The sequence below is a fragment of the Halichoerus grypus genome, chromosome 7 (genome assembly GCF_964656455.1).
Source record: "Halichoerus grypus chromosome 7, mHalGry1.hap1.1, whole genome shotgun sequence".
NCBI classification, from domain to species: domain Eukaryota; kingdom Metazoa; phylum Chordata; class Mammalia; order Carnivora; family Phocidae; genus Halichoerus; species Halichoerus grypus.
Window position 1 is genome coordinate 123,241,969 of NC_135718.1, and position 18,122 is coordinate 123,260,090.

Sequence of the window (18,122 nt, forward strand, 5' to 3'; positions counted from 1 at the left end):
GGGAAAATTGTCTGTGGATATTATGGCCACCCCCCAGGGCAGAAGAGCTTAGCTCTTTGGTATTTGTCTGGGATCAGGTTGGTTATTTGGGGATAATAGATTTATTTCAGCCCCAAAGGCAAACAGAAAGTCAATGATTTCATAACAGTCCTACTGCCAGGGACAGTCAAGATCTGATGGGCAATTAGCCCAGTTACACCTAACACTTCTCCCTCCTGAGGTGTCTGAGCTCCACAGCACCCTCTACAGGAAGGCTAGAGTCAGGCACATCTGAAAGGAATGCAAGAGGGTGCTCTAACTCCTGGCTCTGCCCAGGCCCCCCGAAAAAGGAGAAGAAAGGCAGGAAGGGAACTCATTTCTTCTTGGGATAGGCTGCTCCTATCCCCAAACTTCTGAGTTTTAAGATAAATTATAATGGGCTGGGATTAGGGTGAGGAGAACAAAGCACTCACCTCGAGCACAAAATTTAAGGGGCACCAAAAATCTCAATAATCAAGATAAGTTAATATTTTAATGCAACATCAGAATTAATGAAAAAAATCCATGATGAACAACATATCAACATTTTAAACAAGGACAGAAGCTGACAGTGCCATGCTGAGACATACTGGCTAAAAGTTCCCATCAAAGTAGGTGGTCCCAGTTTGCCCAGGACTGAGGGGTATCCCAGGACACAAGACTTTCAGTTTCAAAACTGGGGAAGTCACAGGTAACCTGAATGCTTTAGTCACCCTACAGCTACGTGACCCTGGGCAAGTAAACTTGCCTCTTTTAGTTTTGTTTTCTTAGCCCCCCAAATGGTGGTAATAATCCTTACCCCAGAAACTTGCTTTGACATTTATAGAAACTGATGCATGGTTTATACATCTAAAATATAGTGAGTAATCAATTCATTTAAAAAAAAGAATGATGTTAGTTGCCTTGAGCATAGGGGGTGTATAGTAAATATAGGTTAAATTCAACAATTTGATTAGCATTTATTGAACACCGTCTTAAATATTGTGCTAGGTACATGACACTTCTCTATCCTTAGGATATTTTGTCCTATTGGAAAGGACTCCTTTAGATGTGGCCCTGAACACACTTGGATAAATGATTGGGAGAACCAGCCTGATCCCCAGAACTGTGTGAATGGTGTAGGGAAAGGGAGTTCTCCTTACCTGAGTTCAGGAAAGGCTGTTGCTTGTGGTCTCCTAGGAGTCTGCCTCAAGCCAAGAGGTTTCCAGTTACTTATATATGTCACATAAAGAATGTGAGCTCCTGCAGGTGAGGTCTGAAACTCCCCTGGAATTTCTCTGGTGGCATTGCACTTCCTCCCATCCTAAGGCAGATTAATTGCAGGCTGTGTTACCTCAACACCCTCCTCCTAAAGAAGCCTTCTTGGGAGACAACTGGGTATAGTTTTTAGATAAAAGATGTGCCTCTTTTTTCCCCCTCCCTTCCAGAAGGAAGGTAAAATGGTAAATCAGGACCGGAAAGATCGCTGAATTACAGAACTGGAAGAGAATTCCAAGAGGTGATTTTGTCCCCTCCTTTATTCTTCTAATTTTTATTTTTTAAGATTTTATTTTAAGTAATCTGCACACCCAACGTGGTGCTGGTGAAGCGGGAGAGCAAGGTTCTTGTCTCCCAGAGTGGAAGAATGAATCTCGAGGACAAAGGAGAATGAGTCAAGCAATAGAGTTTTATTAAGTGAAGATACAGAAAAAGCTCTCAAGAGTGAGAGGGGTTCCCACAGGGTTGCCAACAAGGGCCTCCCCTGACAGTCTTTAATTTAGAACTGACCAGGGAGCTTGTGGCCTTACCATTCTTGTGATGTCTTGGCTTGAGTAAGGACTGGTAATAACATTTTTAATGGCTTACTTCTTTTTAGGGTCTCGTTATTCTTTGTTGGTCACAGGTGACTGTTATAAAAAACGACACTCACCCCACACACCTAGGGCAGGATGGTCCAGGTTGTTCCCTTATCTCTGGTTTCCCCAAACCTCCACATTTTGGGGCCTTCTGTGAGCCTGATCACATAGCCCCCTTTCTATCTCTCCCTACCTAGCCCCACCTGTCCCTTATTCACTGGGACTCACAGCCCTGAGATAGAGTCTCATGTACTACCAGCCGAGCCAGGCAAGCGTCCCACCCCCTCCTTTAAATCCAGTTCTCTTTAACCAGGTTTCTCTCCAACCCAGACACTGGGCTAACTCCTGCTGTTTCTCCTTGGCTTTTGTTATTTCTAACATTTCTCTCCAACAATGGCCACCCTGCTTTCCCTCCATTCATCATTAAAGAATGGACCCCAATTCTTTCTTTTTGAGCTATTCTGGGCCATTCGAATCCCTCGCTTCTCTGACTTCCACTTGCAGATTTTTCTTTGGCATGTAAGAGAGTCTAATGTCACCCTCTGTTTCATAAGTTTTAGCCTTTTCTCCCTAATGACACTGAAAAATTTTCTTAGACAGGGACTAATCCATCAAGTGGGACACTTCCGCATAAGATTAAATCAAAACACCTGGAATTAACTATATACAATGCTTTGAAAACTCTCAAGATGGTAGAGATTATACTATATTCCTTTTCAGCTCTTAATACCTAAGACTCTGGGGTCCTGTATTTGAGTTCAGGGATTCCATGGTTTACAGGATGACTTTCCCATATGATTTCATTTTTCTGGATTTCAGTTTACATATCTGTTAACATATCAGTTTACATACAAATGAGAGCAATAGAATAGGTAACATATAAGAACCATCTCAATTCTGATATTCAATGTCACTATGATTCCTTGCTCTTCTACCTTTTGGGTCAGAGTGTTCTTTTTAATGTCTTTTAATGTCTCCCTAAAGTGAAGACCGTAACTTTTCATTGTAATGCTTGATAAATGTTGAGAATATGTGTGAATATCTAATCTAAATACCTCTTGAGCTCATGCCTGTTTTTTCATTATTGCTGCTAGGTAAACCATTTCTCATGATCATCCAGAACTGTGAAAGTAATGAGAAACATGGTTTGACAAGAATACTTAAAGTCAAAACCTTCAGATAGTATAAGCTGTTCTCTTGCCGGTGAATTCCTTTCCTTTAAGCAAGAAGAATGCCATTGCTTTGTTTGAAGTTACGTGTAGTGATTAACTAAACTTATTCAAGCGCAATCCTGATTCTACTTTAATAACTGAGTCTCTCCTTTTCCTACATTGAAGTACTTTCTTCTCTTAAAATCCATTGAATACATCCCATTCCACTCTCTGTACAGATACCAATTCAACTCTCCTCCTCTATAAAACTGCCCCTGCCTCACCCTAACCTCTCTTTCTCTCTCTCTCTCCACCCCCATTTCCTGGGGCAAAATTGGTCCCTCCCAACTGTGGACCTCCACTCTACCTTGCAAATACTTCTTTTTTACTTATCACAGTTAACTGCCATTTTTTTGGTTGCATATCTAGATATCTCACTAGCCTGAGAGCTCCATGTTCATCTTTGTGGTCCCAACTTTCAATGACTCCTGGTAGGTGCTCAGTTAATACTTGATAACTATTGAATGAACATACTTATTTAAAATCATGTCTTCTTTATGTTATATCCTGCCACAGGATCTCAGGCTTGGCTGAACCTAAAAATAGAGACATACAAAGCAACTAGTCATTACCAAATGGCCTGAAATCAGAGAGAGATAGGAGGATGGGGAGATGAGGGTAAAAGATAAGCTGGTTTGAGGTCAGAAGTTATATTGGTCATATTAAGGAATTTGGATTTTATCCAAAAGCAAGGAGTTATGAAGGCTTTCAGCAAGGAGCAACATGATTGGATAAGCAAACTAGAAAATCTACTTGAAGCAGTTAAGACAGGGAGGAGTGGGGTCCAATGAAGGGCTTTCAGGACAGAGATGACTAGGGCAACAAAGCTCACAATGTATTTGAGGACTAGCAAATGGCCTAGCTGGCTGGGCCTCGATTTTGTGTAGAGGGGCAATGGGAGATCAAATTGGAAATATGGCTTTATCATCAAGGTTATCATGCCAAGGAATGTGAACTTGGACTAGGAGTCTAGGAAGAGAGTGTCTAGCTCTAGCTTTACCTGCAGCTCGCTGTGTGGTCTTGGGGAAATCACTTCCCTTCTCTGGATTTCAGTTTCCTCATCTGTAAATTATGGGGAAATTAATTAAATGATTTAAGTCCTTTTCATTTCTGCCTTTTGTTTCTGTGATTCTTTGTCCTCACACCCCGCCCTCCCCAAAGAAATAAGGAGCCATGGAGGGTCTTAGAGTGGGAGAAGAGATGTGGTAGTAACTGTACTAACCATGAGATCCTCAAGGGCAGCAGAGTGCTTGGCACATTGTTAGCGATCAAATAAAATACTTGGTGGATGATGTGGCTGTGGTGAAGAAATGGGGGGCACATTTCATGAGCACATCAAGCTAACTCTAGGAAATAGGGTTTTAAAACTGAGAGTCAGCAAATAATCAGTGCCAGTGTAATTGTAAAGGTGAGCTGGGCAGAGGAGATAAAAGAAGAATCCGTTCTTATGAAATAAATTCAGCTTCCTGAATTTATTTCCAAGCCATTTTTGGGCAGGAAACAATTTTCTAGAAACCAAGAACAAAACCCAGCCACTCCTTTTTTCCCAAGGCAAGTCCTGTGTTTGCAGCTCAGGGTTTTCCCTGTCTACACCAACGTCACAGTTAGCTGGCACGTGGGCTTCCTGCCCAGTTGCATCACCTTGGAGGGAAACACTTGGGTGTTCAGGTTCTGCTGAAGGAAGAACTTCAGCTCCCTGGGTGGGCAAGTAGAGACCGTTCTCACTCCCAGGCCTGCAGTGTGGAGCTTTGCCCAGCCTGCAGCCTCTGGTACCTCCCCTGCTACCCCCCTGCAGGGTGGAGATGGGCGGAGCAGCTGACGCTATCTGAAGCATACATTTTCAGTTCCCTGTCCTCAAAGCCTACAAAAAGGGTGACATCATTTCCTTTTCCTGCGTCTTTCCATCATGCTCTGTTTAACCAACTTGACTTGCTGCCACCCTTTCTCTTGAGATTTCCTCTGACATAGCTGAACCCAGAGTTGGCTAATTCCTCCCAACCTCTGCCTGCAAAGTGGGAACAACTGGGAAAACCCTCCCTTGGACGTGGAATCTGGGAACAAAAATCCACACATGGCCTTGAATTAAGTTTCCTCATCTAGAAGAATAGGGATGACCTTAATTCTTTGCTTTTTAATTCCACAAACAAGCATGGAGACTCCCATGTGGGACACTGAGCTGGAAGACCCCAGAGCATCCAAGTGAAAAGATTGGTTTCTTGGGACCTCTTGTGGGATTCACAGCATTGTAGGAAAACAGCCTCTAATGTGGGAGATCTTAACCTGGGAGAAGGTAGGTGGAAAAATAACACATCTTTTCCCTAACCTCTAATCAAAATTTAGTATTTTCTTTGATTATGAGAATAAGAAACAAATACAAACCACAGAAGTATTAGCAATACCTGTGACTTTGTCACCAATAGAAATCACAAATATTTTTGTATCACATTACAGTTGTTTCAGACACTTCAAAATATCATTTATACTCATCATTACTTACAACTGTTAGTAGTTTGTAGGCCTGTCTGCTGCTAGATCTTGTTAATGCATTAATAAAGAAGCACATTCATTATATATTACCTACTGTTATTCTATATTTTGATGGTTGTATTTTAATATAATTGATTTCTTTTGTAATCCTATATATTTTATTTTATGTATTTAGAAACATTATTCTGAGTAGGGTCCCTAGGCTTTGCTGTGTGCCAAGGAGGTCCAGAGCACACAGAAGGCTGAGATCCCTGGCCCTAATGGCAGGCACAAAGACCCATAGGTATGCCAATCACACTTTCCCAATTGTGACAGGAAGTGGGAGAGAAAGGAGGTTGTTTATGAAGATGATGGGAGAGATTGTTTGTTATCAGGACATTCCTAGAAAATTCAGAGTCTGTGCTCATCATGGGCCCTGACGGTTGGGGGGTGTGTGGAGATTATTTCTTATCTGAGTTGGTTTCTTGGAGAGAGTCCTGTTTGAGCAAGGCTTTGAAGAACTAATGATTTTATGAGGTTTGGGGCTGGAGAGGCTGTGGCAGGAGCAGAAGGACCCTTGCTTCTTGCAGCGGGATAGCTAGAACAAAGTTCCTGGTGCAGAGGGTGCTTCTGTACCTGAGGGAGGACGCCCCTGTGGGTGCTGGGTGGAGTAGGGGGTCAGGTATTGAAGAAGGTTGAAAAGGGTCAATGCCATGCATGGGGAACATCCGTCTGAGGAAGCGGCCCTCTGAAACCTTCCATTTCTAAGGACCAATGACCAGTTTCCTTTGGTGATGCTTAGGTCAACATTGCACACATCACACAGGAGCTCAGCTGACTTGCTTACCGATTCATTTCCCTAACTAGATTCAAAGCCCTTTTTCAGGCACCGGTTCCCCACAGAGACTAAGCTCTCTGACATCCAACCACCGTCCCCTCAGACATCATTTCTAGCTCTCCAGGCATAATTCCATTGCCTCAGCACCGTCCTCCAAGAGGTCACCGCCAGGGAGTGTCGCCTGCACTCTGCCTCAGGGGCACCTCCTTTAGAGTTGCACTGCACCCTTCCTGGGCTAGGTGTGGATGTGTTAAAGACACTGAGGAGGTGAGGAAGAGGTCAAGTCAGTACTTCTTGAGTTCTTTCTCCCCACTCACAGAGCTGCTGGCCCAAAAAAACTGAGAACTCCCTGCCCAAGAGGGAAGGGGCTGCTGCTGGCCTTGTCAGAGCAGACAATGTGCCTTAGCGGGCACACTCAGGACCATGCTGCTCCCAATAAGCAGGGACCTAGGTTAGCAAGATGCCCAAAGGGCTGGCTGGCCCAGGAGAGGAATGGGAGGCACTGACCTTCAGGCTTCAAGATGTGGACTTGAAGACCATAAGACAACAATCGGGGGCAAAATCAAAACCAAAGCCAGGGAGGCCAGACAGAGGGGAAAACTGATTCCTTGTTCTAGGCTAGAAACAGGGATACAAAACAGATGTATCCATGGAGGACAACGCATGTCCTACAGCTAAAAAGCCAAGCTACAGGTTTCCTGCGAGAGGGAGCTGCCTAGACGTCTGGGATTGGCTTTGCTTCATGTACGTATTAATTTATTCGAGGCCTATGTATATACTGAGCGCAGCCATTCACAATGTCGCCATCCCCGAGGAGCACAGTCTGGAAAGAGGAGATGGACACTAACGGATCTCTGACTTGTCAAACACTGGAAAACCACTCTAGGTCCCAGGGAACACAAATGGGGTAGCGTGGGGGTGGAGAGGAAGGAGCAAGAGGAAGACTGCTTTCTGTCCCTGGGGTGGAGCTATGGTTCTTGGGAAGTTCAGCCTAGGCTAGGGCAGAGATAGGACAGCAACAGAGGGTGACCAGAGGCTCTTTTGTTGTTTGTAGCACTTACTGAATGCCAGGCACCGAATACTTCATAAAAAAATTTTTTTTTTAAGATTTTATTTATTTATTTGACAGAGAGAGACACAGCGAGAGAGGGAACACAAGCAGGGGGAGTGGGAGAGAGAGAAGCAGGCTTCCCGCCAAGCAGGGAGCCCGATGTGGGGCTCGATCCCAGGACCCCGGGATCATGACCTGAGCTGAAGGCAAACGCTTAACGACTGAGTCACCCAGGCGCCCCTACTTCATAAAATATTAGCTCATTTTATCCTCAGGCAATCCATGAGGTAGGTATGACAATTCTTTTCATTTTCCAAGTAAGGAAACTGAGGCACAGAGTCTTCTTAGTACCTAAGAAAGTGACCAGATAGAGGTATCCAGACTTGGGGCATGCTGGGACAAACGGACTTCATGGTAAATGCTGGATTCTGAACTCTCTCTGGGGCCCCGTGCCTGGATCAAGCCTTGTTCCTGCAATAGAGGAGGCCTCTTTTACGACACTCTAATCTACGGATGGGGGCTCCATGGCAGAGGTCTGAGACTGGACTAACCAAGTGGGTCTCAGAAACAGAACTGGAAGTAGAGACTATCTCTAGAATGCTCTAGAGCTCCCTCATAGCAGCTTTTTAAGAAGTTATCCTCCCCCAAACTCCTTGGCCAAATGGGATATGCTGGTCCCCGAACCTACCTCCAGGAATGAGTTTGTTTCTGCCCCTGGTCAGGCATTCATTCCCAGCTGCCTGGAGATAGCCTGTGATCTGCAGGTACCGGGGATTGTGCTGGGCATGAATGAGGCAAGGTCCAGCCAGGTCGAGGGAGGGACCCCGCACTGGGACGAGTCTGTGACTGAGGAAGGACGAGTGCAGGAGGGTGTCTGAGTAGCAGAGAGATTCAGGAAGACAGCCAGAGCCTGGCTGGTTGCACTGAAACTCCAAGTTCCCTCTCAGGAACTCAGCTGACAGCCTCCTGGGGTGCAGGAAGTCAGTGCCTTTTCTCTTATCTCACTTGCCAGTGTAAAAAACATGTAAGAGGAAGGCTTTCCTGAAATAGTGGTGTTTTATGGGAAATAAGATTAGAAAAGGTGAGAATCAGTAGGAGCAACCATCATTTTTAATGAGCACCTACTATACAGCTACTCTACACATCTACTCTAGATGATGTCCTGAATCCTCATAAAGATTCCGTGAGGCAGCTCTCTCCTGCGTTTAAACTGAGGCTCAGATTAAGTAGATTGCCCGAGGTCATGCAGTAAGGGCAGGAGCAGGATTTCACACAAAAGCCTATCCTTTTATCCTCTTGGCCAATCTTTCGGGCAAGACCACAGTTCTAAAAGACAGTTGCCCTAAGCATGCCTGGCTGTCAGTGATTTGCTCTGGAAGATGGAAGGAGGAGAGAGTGTTCTCCAGGAGGAGCCCAGACTCCCAGCTGGACCAGGAACATCATGTGACACATTCAGAAGTTGGCTTCTGCTTCTTTGCTCTGTGTTGGCCCATTAATTAGTGTGCAACTTTGTAGGATTGTTGCTAGTAACCCCAGGTCCTTTTTTGTGAATCTGGGTTTAATGATCTGCATTGTTTGCATCCAGCATAGTAATCTAGGTCCTGAATTATATAGTCTTGGCCAAAATAAAGTGAACTCCCCCAGCAGCAAGGGGAGAGAATACTGGAGCCAGGAAGATGGGACCTGGATTTACTGTCTACATCTGCCGTCCCTTAGCCATGTGATTTGGGGCAAGTGTCCCACCTTCCTGAGCCTCAGCTGCTTTCACTGCTCACTTAGGATAAGATCTCTGACTTTGGCTCCTCTGGGACTCGAGCGAGATCATATATGTAAGGTGCCCGCCGTGGTCCTGCCACCTGCTGTGAGGTCCCTCCCTTGGCACCTTAGCAGTGGAAGGCCAGCCCTAGGTTTGCAAGGGTGTCTAGGGGCTTGTAGAGGACTCAGAAGGGATGGTTTGGGGGAGAATTTTATACTTGGTTCCTCGGCAGGCATGTATTAAGCACCAGCTCTATGAAAGCAGAAAACAAACAGACAAACAAACAAAAAAAAACCAACAAGGCCAAAACCAGAAACGTAACTCTGTTCCAGGCTCCCTGTGGGCTACAAAACAGTTCAGGAGACATTCTTCAAGTCTGGAAGGAAAGAAAGAACAGGTGCACAAGTGAAGGGGACAAATGAAACACGCAGACAAGAGATATAGAAGGAAAGAGAGGGAGAGAGATCTTCTCCTTCCCTAGTTCTTTCTCCCCCTCCTGCCCCATCTCCTCCTCCTGTACCACTTCTTCAGCTAGGCAGGTACAGCTCATGACTCTGGGAAAGCGCCTTCCCTGCCTCCTGCCATGCGTGCACAATGTGAAGGCAGCGTTCCATCGTGACTGAGGGTCCCGGTTTTGGAGTAGGATGCCCTGAGTTTGAATCCCAGTTCCACAACCAGCTGCATGACCCTAGGTATGTGTGGAACCTCGCCAAGCTTTAGATCTCTTCATCTGTAGAATTGGGTTGGTCAATCATCTTTACCTTACAGGAGTATCGTGAGGAGGACTCTTAGTAGTCTATTAATCCTGTCAGAACATAACACTGGATTTTTTTTTAACCCTACCTCTGTTTACCCGTATATGTGCCCACAATGTGCAAAGGCCCTAAGATGAGAGCATGCCTGGGGTGTTTGAGGAACACAGATAATAGGCCAGGATGGCTGGGTCGAAGTGAGCCCCAACGCGCAGTCAGGGCACGGTTAAAGGAAACGGAGCTGGGGAGGCCGTGTGGGCAGATCACAGGGCTCTCTAGGCTGTCTTGATGACTCTGGCTTTTAAATGAGCACACACACAGGTGGTTCAGCCGGTTGGGTGTCTGCCTTCGGCTCAGGTCATGATCCTGGGATTCTGGTATGGAGCCCCGCATTGGGCTCCCTGCTCAGCAGGAAGCCTGCTTCTCCCTCTCCCTCTGCCTGCTACTCCCCCTGCTTGTGCTCTCTCTCTCTGTCAAATGAATAAAATCTTAAAAAATAAAATAAAATAAATGAGCTCACACAGGAGATTGTATAGGGGTCATTATCCACATTCCAGACAACTAAGGACCAAAGAAAGTCAGTGACATGCCACAGGCAGTTCATGCCAGGAGAAGCCTTGAAGCCAGACCCTGGCTCCTGGTTGGCACTCTTCCTACCAGCGGGGCAGCCCCCACCCTGCTGGGCTCTGGCGGGGGGCGGGGGGGCTTTGCCATGCCTGATGCTCTCTCACAGCAACACTTTGAGATTGGGGTCACTGTCTCCCCTTTACAGAAGAGAACACTGAGACAGAGACGTTAAGTAGTTTGTGCCAAGTCACACGAGCTGGGAGCCAGCGTGTCTGACTTCGGAGATCCTGCCCTGTCCATGAAAGCGGGCTCTGTGGGATCTCTTCCTCGGGTAGCAGTGAAGAAAGGATGCTTCAGGCAGCCGCTGACAGCCCAGATGTTGACGCAGGCTGGTGCCAAGAACGGCTCGTCTCAGCACCCGGCACGTGGCAGGTGCTCAGTAAGTATCAGCTATTATTGCTGCTAACCACGTAGGAGAGTCCTTCTAGAAGGTGGTGCCCATTCTGGCCTCTCTCCACTGTAGCCCGGGCTACTTCTCTGTCCAGCACAGCCCATGCCTTGAGCTGCACCTGTTCCGCTCTGTACCAGGACAACCACCCTTCTGTCAGAAACCCCCTCTCTCTAGCGCAACCTATATGCCCATGGAGGACGACTTTAGGGTCAGAAGTGTATCTAGGTTGGGAGCAGTAAGACCGAGAAAGTCACAGAGATAGAGAGAAGAGGAGTGATGTCGAGAAGCCGGCGGTCAGAAGCCCTGCGTCCATCTTCTTGATCATTAGGTGGAGGACAGGGTGCTGGGTGGGGGCTCTGGGGACCCCGTGTGGAGCCCTGCTCTGCTCTGACTTGCTTTGGGACTCAGTGATTCTTATCCCTCTCGAGCCTCGGTTTCCCTACCTATGTGCATTCTTTAAGGCCCCTTTCACTTCTAATGGTCACCACTTAGGATTCCTTGACTGGCCCTTGCTGAATGAGACACTTCCACTAACTGGCAGAGAACTGAGTTTATTCAGGAAAATCAGTCTGTACAATATGCACTACAGGACATCGCTCAGCTCGCATCACAGACACGGGATAAACAAGTGCACAATAAATTAGGGGGGAGCCCACCCGTTCCCTCCATGATGGCCCTCAGGAACCTTTCCACAGACCCGTTTATTATAAATATGACGGCAGACTGTTTGGCTGCTTTAGGTGGGATCAGGCAGCCTGGGTCCAGCCAGTGGGCCTTGCAGCCCCACGCGGAGATCTGTTCAAACCTAGATTTTTCCCTGCAACACCCCAGCCCCAGAGGAGAGAATTCCAAAGTGGAGAGAGGTCTCTTCGAAATACCCTCATCTGCATATAAACGGGGCGTTCCCCATCTCCCTCCCCTCAGGCAGCCCACCCAGGGCTGTTGCTCCCTGGGGTGTGAGCTTCCTGGTCGTCAGGCCGCAGAAGTTCCTTGATGATTCTTGTCAATCCAGGCTAGAAAGACGTCAAGCTCTCCCAGAGACTTAATGGCAGCAGACCGGACCTCCAGCTGAAACCAGGCACATCGTCATAAGAACCTGCCTTTCTAGACTACACAATCGTTTTCAATTCTCTCCCCATGTTCCAGTCATCATGAGCTTTCCCTTTTATCCATCAGTTCTATTGGCAGAGCATACATACCCCAAAATTATTTTTCTAACAGGCGACCCAAATTGTTTTTCCCTCAGTTTCCTAATTTATCAAATGCAGATAATGGCTCATAGCATCGTTATGAGGAACACATGTGTTAATATTTGCAGTGTGCTTGGGATAATAGCTGGTTCGTGGCAAGAACAATACAAGTCTTAGCCAGTTATAACATTATCCTATGGAGCCTCTCCACAACGCAGCAGAGCTGTGAACAGACTCCTGCCTCCTGACTTGTCAAAGCATTGGCATCTGTTGGGAGTGTGGTTGAAATGCAGAATCTCGGGCCTCATTCCATACGTACTAAGCCAGAATCTGCATTTTATTTTGGCGAAGTCTCCAAAGGATGCATGTGAGAAGCACTGCTTCTGCTCCACCTCTATATGAGATGTGCGTTCTACATGTGCGTACCCATGAGAAACACTGTTCTTGGTCACCCAACAGAACGCTGGTGGCACTTACCGACCACAGTGACACCTAGCAGGTAACATGTTTGGTGCACAACAGCTTACAGTTCACCGGGGATCTTGGGTCCCCCTGTGTCACACCCATCTGAAATGGTGTGTGCTTTCCCTCCCAATCTAACACAGGTTAGTTCTGACATGTGAAGGCAGGAGAAAATGGTGGAGGCATGAGAAGGGGAGCCCAGGAAATTAGCCAAGGGGCTAAGACCTACACATTCCTTGCTGACACATAGAATTGGGAAGACCAGCAATAAACACTTGTTGAGGGAATGAGCGACTCTGAGTGGAGAGGAGGCAGAAGGGTTGGCACACGCTCCATGAGGGTCCCACATCCCATCTCCATCTTCTGTGTCTCCCCCTGCCTACCCTTACCTGATCATAGTTGTCGTGGATGATTCTGGTGGCATTGGTGGCTTCGTCCCTGCAGTGACACTGCATCTGCTCCTGCTGTGATCAAGTGGAGGAAGCACCCATCAGAGGACCTTTCCACCTGGCCTGCTTTTTCTGCCCAAGGAGGGATATTCCTCCTTCTCCCCAAGGGTGGAGCTATGGTTCAGCTAAGGTGGGTCAGGTGGGTCAACTCGAATTGGAGCAGCGAGGGGGAGAAGAGTCTTTTGATAGAGTCGCCCTGTGTTTGACCAAGTTTTGCTCTCTGGGTTTGCAGCTCACCCAACTGGAATGGCCAGGAAAGTAGGGGCCAAGTCTGCCTTGTCACCACTCGGTGAATGCAGGACCCCGCAGGGAAGGCACTAAATATTTATTGGATTAGTGAATTAAATGATTGATTAAATGAATCTTAATGTAAGTATGGCAGGAGTCATGACTTCTAACAATTTTAGAACCAGAGGCACAGAAAGGAGAGAGAATTTGCCACAAAGTCACACGGGTAGTCATTGGCAGGGTTGGGGCTAGAACCCAGGGTTTCTCCTGGTCTAAGTTTTTGTGGGTTGGTTCGGGTTTGGTTCCGTTTCTGGTTTTTGTTTTTAATAGAGTACAATGAATTTATAGGCAACCCTTAGGGATAGACTATAGGATGGAACAACCCAGAGGTCAATGGGTATGGAAAGCCCAAAGGGCCACGAACAAAGAAACTAGAGAGATACGTATGATGAGCCTTGACTCCTGGGCATGCCTCTGTCACCTGCCAGCACTGAGATCACTGAAGGAATACTGTGATATAAGGTCACCCCAGGAGGATGATCCATGAGGAAATGGGGTCTGCTGAGGTATCAGCCGGGAGGAAGCCCTGAGGAGGAGGTTCTGGACAGTTCTCCCCATGGATGACAGGGCAGGGGATTTCCCTTGAGTCTAGGAACCACTACAGAAAGCCGAGTGAGATCAGCGTGTCCTGGGCCCTCCCTGGGGCCATCGGGAAACAGAGAGTCCTGATGTGACCACTCACACATTGTTGCAGAGCCTTTTGCATGTAGAGGAAAGAGTTGGCAATGCTGCTGATTTTTCTCAAGATTTGGGGGTTCAGCTCCCGATGGTCCTTGAATACCTTGTCCACGTAAAATGCCAGGAGGTTCTTGGTCATGCAGCATACGTCTAAGGGCTACAGACACAAGTTAGAGAGAGCCTCAGGGACCCTCTTCTCTTACCGTCTCAGAGACCAAAGAAGCCTATTTGAGTAGGGGCATCAAGGAACAAAATAGCTACAAGTCAATTTTTTAAAATTCATGTTGTTCTCAGAGTATCCATGTCCTCTCACCACATCAAAGCTACTTATGACGAGAGATTGCGATTCCTCTTTTTTTATGGCCAGGAAATATAACAGCAAGCGATGGAGCCCAGTCACAGACTAGAATTCTCTCTACAGCATCCCAACATGTCATCACTAACTTCAGCTTAAACCCTTCCCGGAATTCGGTGTCTCCCTTTTGAAAATATCCATGTCTGAGCAGCTTTCTGGAAAAGTACTTCCTTATGTTGTGCTGCAGTCTGCCCCTCCGTACCCTCTCCCACCCATCAACCTGTATATAAATACATGTATATAAATATCAGGAGCTCTTGCATACCAGGTGTGTGCTGGGCATTATTCCTTCCATTGTAATGACATTGTATTTATCCTGACCGCCCTGCTCTGCTCCCCCCCACCACCCCAATCTGTCCTTTTTAAACTGCAGGGATCATTTGAATGGAGCTAAGATTTGCAAGAATGGAAACTGACAGCTGCAGAAATACTAACATCTGGGCATGTCGGGTGCTGGCAGAGTGTCTATGTCTCCAAGGGGCAGGGGGCCTTGAATTCCCAGGACACAGCTCAGAGCAGTTGTCCAGGCTGAGTTTCTTTCTGGCAATTTACACCCTGCCTTGAGACCCAGTGAGTTGCTTGGCAGGAGATTTATAGCCCAGTCTGAGGAGGGAGGGGTGTGAAGCGTTCAGGGGGACAAGTGCAACCATCTTCACTAGCATTAAAGCAGCAAAGCCTCCTTGGCCTCACAAGCAGCTTTTCCTAGATGGCAAACTCTACTTGTGACGCAAAACCCTTCTCCTTCGCTCCTGCTGGTTCCCTTAACCAAAGGAGCAAAAAGTGGTATACCTTTGTTTTATCAGGGAGGGAGGGAGAAATATGATAAAGACCTGCATCTTCATTGACTCTTATGCCACATCAGCTGTTTCTGGACCTAGAGAGGAGAAAGAATCTGGAGACAAAGGGGGCTTGGGGGTTTAACCACTGGCTCAACCACTGACTAGTCATTTTCTCTCCCAAGCTATCTCTTTGCTTATTTGAAAATGATGGCTTTGGAATAGGTAGCCTTCTGACTCCCTTCCAACTGCACTATCCTATGAGTCTCTCATAAGTTGGCTGGGATAGTATTTAGTAAGTGGCTACATCTATTTACTACAAATGGATCAGGCCCAATACTGCCTAGAAGAATTATCTCACTCAGAGAAGCCAGAAGAAAAAAAAAAGAGTAACTCATTGCAACTATTCTTTGCACTCTGGCAGATAAATCTCTGAAAAAAAATGGATCTTTCTAGAATGCTTACAAGGACTGGAGGAGCTCATTTTTAAGGGAACTTCTCAGTGACCCCTTCTGTAAAGTGAATTCTCACCTTGTAAGCCAACTGTTTTGTAACATACTCAACACCTCTCATCTGGAGAGTTTGGATGGATCTCTTTACTGGCTTTCCTGCCTCACATTTTCCATTGTAAAGAACATCACCAGACAGTCTTTCTGAAAGATTCTGTGGTCATACAGTCCTTGGCTCAAGAACCTACAGTGACGCCTTATTGCTGTATTATAAAGTCAAGGCTCAGCCTGGCTTTGAAGGTTCTTGGTAAGATGACTCCTGTGTATTTCTCCACCTCATCCTCTTCCGCTCAACTCACTCAGCTGCACGGACCCTCATGTCACAAGCCTGGTTGCCTCACTGTCCCCTGACACACATTCATTGATCTCACACACATTCTCCCTGATCTCCAGACTCCTTCCTCCTTCATCCACTGACTCATAGCCAACTCAACTTTTAAGTCACTGCTCATTTTCTCTGCTCCCCCATGAAACCTTCCAGAATCGCCTTGAGCCACAGACAACCTGCCCCATTTGAGCGTGTGGCACCCCCAATCCCTCTCTAGATAAGTGGTGCTTCTTTGATCCCTCCTAGGGGTTTCAATGAGAAACTGGGAATATTTCGAGAGTACACTGGAAATTGGGAAGGAGAAGAAGACAGGGTAGGGATTTCTTTCTCAGCCCAGGGCCACTTCACCATAAAAATAACAATACAGAGGGGCGCCTGGGTGGCTCAGATGGTTAAGCATCTGCCTTCGGCTCAGGTCATGATCCCAGGGTCCTGGGATCGAGTCCCGCATCGGGCTCCCTGCTAGGCGGGGAGCCTGCTTCTCCCTCTGCCTCTGCCTCTCTCTCTCTGACTCTCATGAATAAATAAATAAAACATTTAAAAAAAAATAACAATACACAAAGAGCCAATACAAGCCAATACCTTAATGCTATGCAGCGTCTCCGATGTGGACAGAATGGTGACATTTTGGAAGGTGTCCTTAGCTTGCTATGGAGGGAAACATAAGGACAGACATAAGCCGTGAGTACTCCATGTCCCCCTGAGACACAAAGGATAATGAAAAGGAACTTGCTCTTCAAGGTAAGATGGAAGGTGAGACACACTCCCTTGCCCACACCTTCACCCTGAACCCATACTCACGATGGTTTTTTTGATTTCTTGGAAAGCCTCTTCTATATGGTGTATGTCCATGGAAATCAGACACCTCCTCAGACCTCGGGCGCGCATTGAGCACAGGAAGAACATAGCAGCCACGAGCCAAAGGGAAACACGCTGTGCCTTCATGTCCTGCACGAAGGGATGAAAGCTGCCCAGCTGAGAAGGGAAAGCAACGGGGACCCCTGACCAAGCTCGCCTCTGGACCTCAAGGCAGGCCAGGCAGCAGCCAAGAAAACAAGACTCAGTACCTCAGCCTTGTGGAGTTCATGGTCATGTGTCTCCTCCTCTGGTTTTCTTGAATCAATTGAATGAGCCCTCTCCCTCCCCCGGTGCCCCCACCTTCACCCCAGAAAGCACAATACAGTGCTCTCTCAAGTCCCAGGGAGTCTATTTGTGTGGATATCACTCCATTATGACTCAACAGGGCTCCTTTTGTCAACAGTGATGAAAAGCATTGTTTTTAATAAATTAAATAGGAAAAACAGGGTTGGTAATACGCCCTAGGAATTAGGCAACAGATCTGAAAAACCCTAAAAGCACATTTTTTTAATGTTTGCTCCCGAAATAGGCGACACCCTTTTATTATAAACCCCCGATGTGTATCTGCTTAAAATCATTTGTTTGAAGCCAACTCTGAAGATGTCACCTTCTGGAGAAGATGAGAAAGGGAGGCACAAGACACCTCCAAACAGCTCATTAGCCACAATGAAGCGAGAGAGGGGGGCAAGTTGGCAGCTTCCCCTCTGTCACCCACTGAGCCAGGGGCTGTGAGGGACAAGTTTGCAACTCATTAGTCCTAGGCAGGGCCAGACTCTTCTAATCCCATTGCCCTCCCTGCCTCTGTCCTCCATGCCTCTCCCATGTAACCACTCTATGGTGTCATGTGGACACATGGAGAAAAGTCTTTTCCCCTGACTTTCCCCAGCACTAGTCCAGGGCTTAGCCTTAAAGAGAAGTCTTAGGACAGCACGTGTGATGAGACCAGCCCTCTGCCCGGCATCCTCCGTGGTGCCCGCCCAGTGTGTGTGTGTGTGTGTGTGTGTGTGTGTGTGTGTGTGTGTGCTGGGGTGGGTGTGGCCCATGGCAGTGCACAAGATAGGAAGCTTCGGGGCTGCGGAGCCCCCCACCCACTCCTCACTGTAGTTTCCAGTGCCACAGCTATAAAGCACATGTGTGTGAGAGTGTGAGCCTCAGCAGGCCCCACTCCCCATCACCATTCCCCCGTCTTCCTTGGAATCCCCAAGCTCTTCTCCAGAAAGCCAAGAAATAGCAAATCCTGTTTCGAAAACCATTTTGCCTCATGTCTTAGTAACTCAGTATCAT

General features: G+C 47.1%; 1 protein-coding gene across 1 annotated transcript; it reads right to left on the reverse strand.

Annotated features, from left to right (window-relative positions):
* Positions 1-11,522: 11,522 nt before the first annotated feature.
* Positions 11,523-17,021, reverse strand: IL19 (interleukin 19). The gene is made up of 5 exons (XM_036118223.2): positions 16,782-17,021; positions 16,563-16,628; positions 14,017-14,169; positions 12,987-13,061; positions 11,523-12,013 (listed from the first exon to the last, which is right to left on the reverse strand). Exons 1-5 carry the CDS (start codon positions 16,923-16,925, stop codon positions 11,918-11,920), a joined length of 534 nt encoding a protein of 177 aa, XP_035974116.2. The 5' UTR covers positions 16,926-17,021; the 3' UTR covers positions 11,523-11,917.
* Between the last annotated feature and the right edge of the window lie 1,101 nt (positions 17,022-18,122).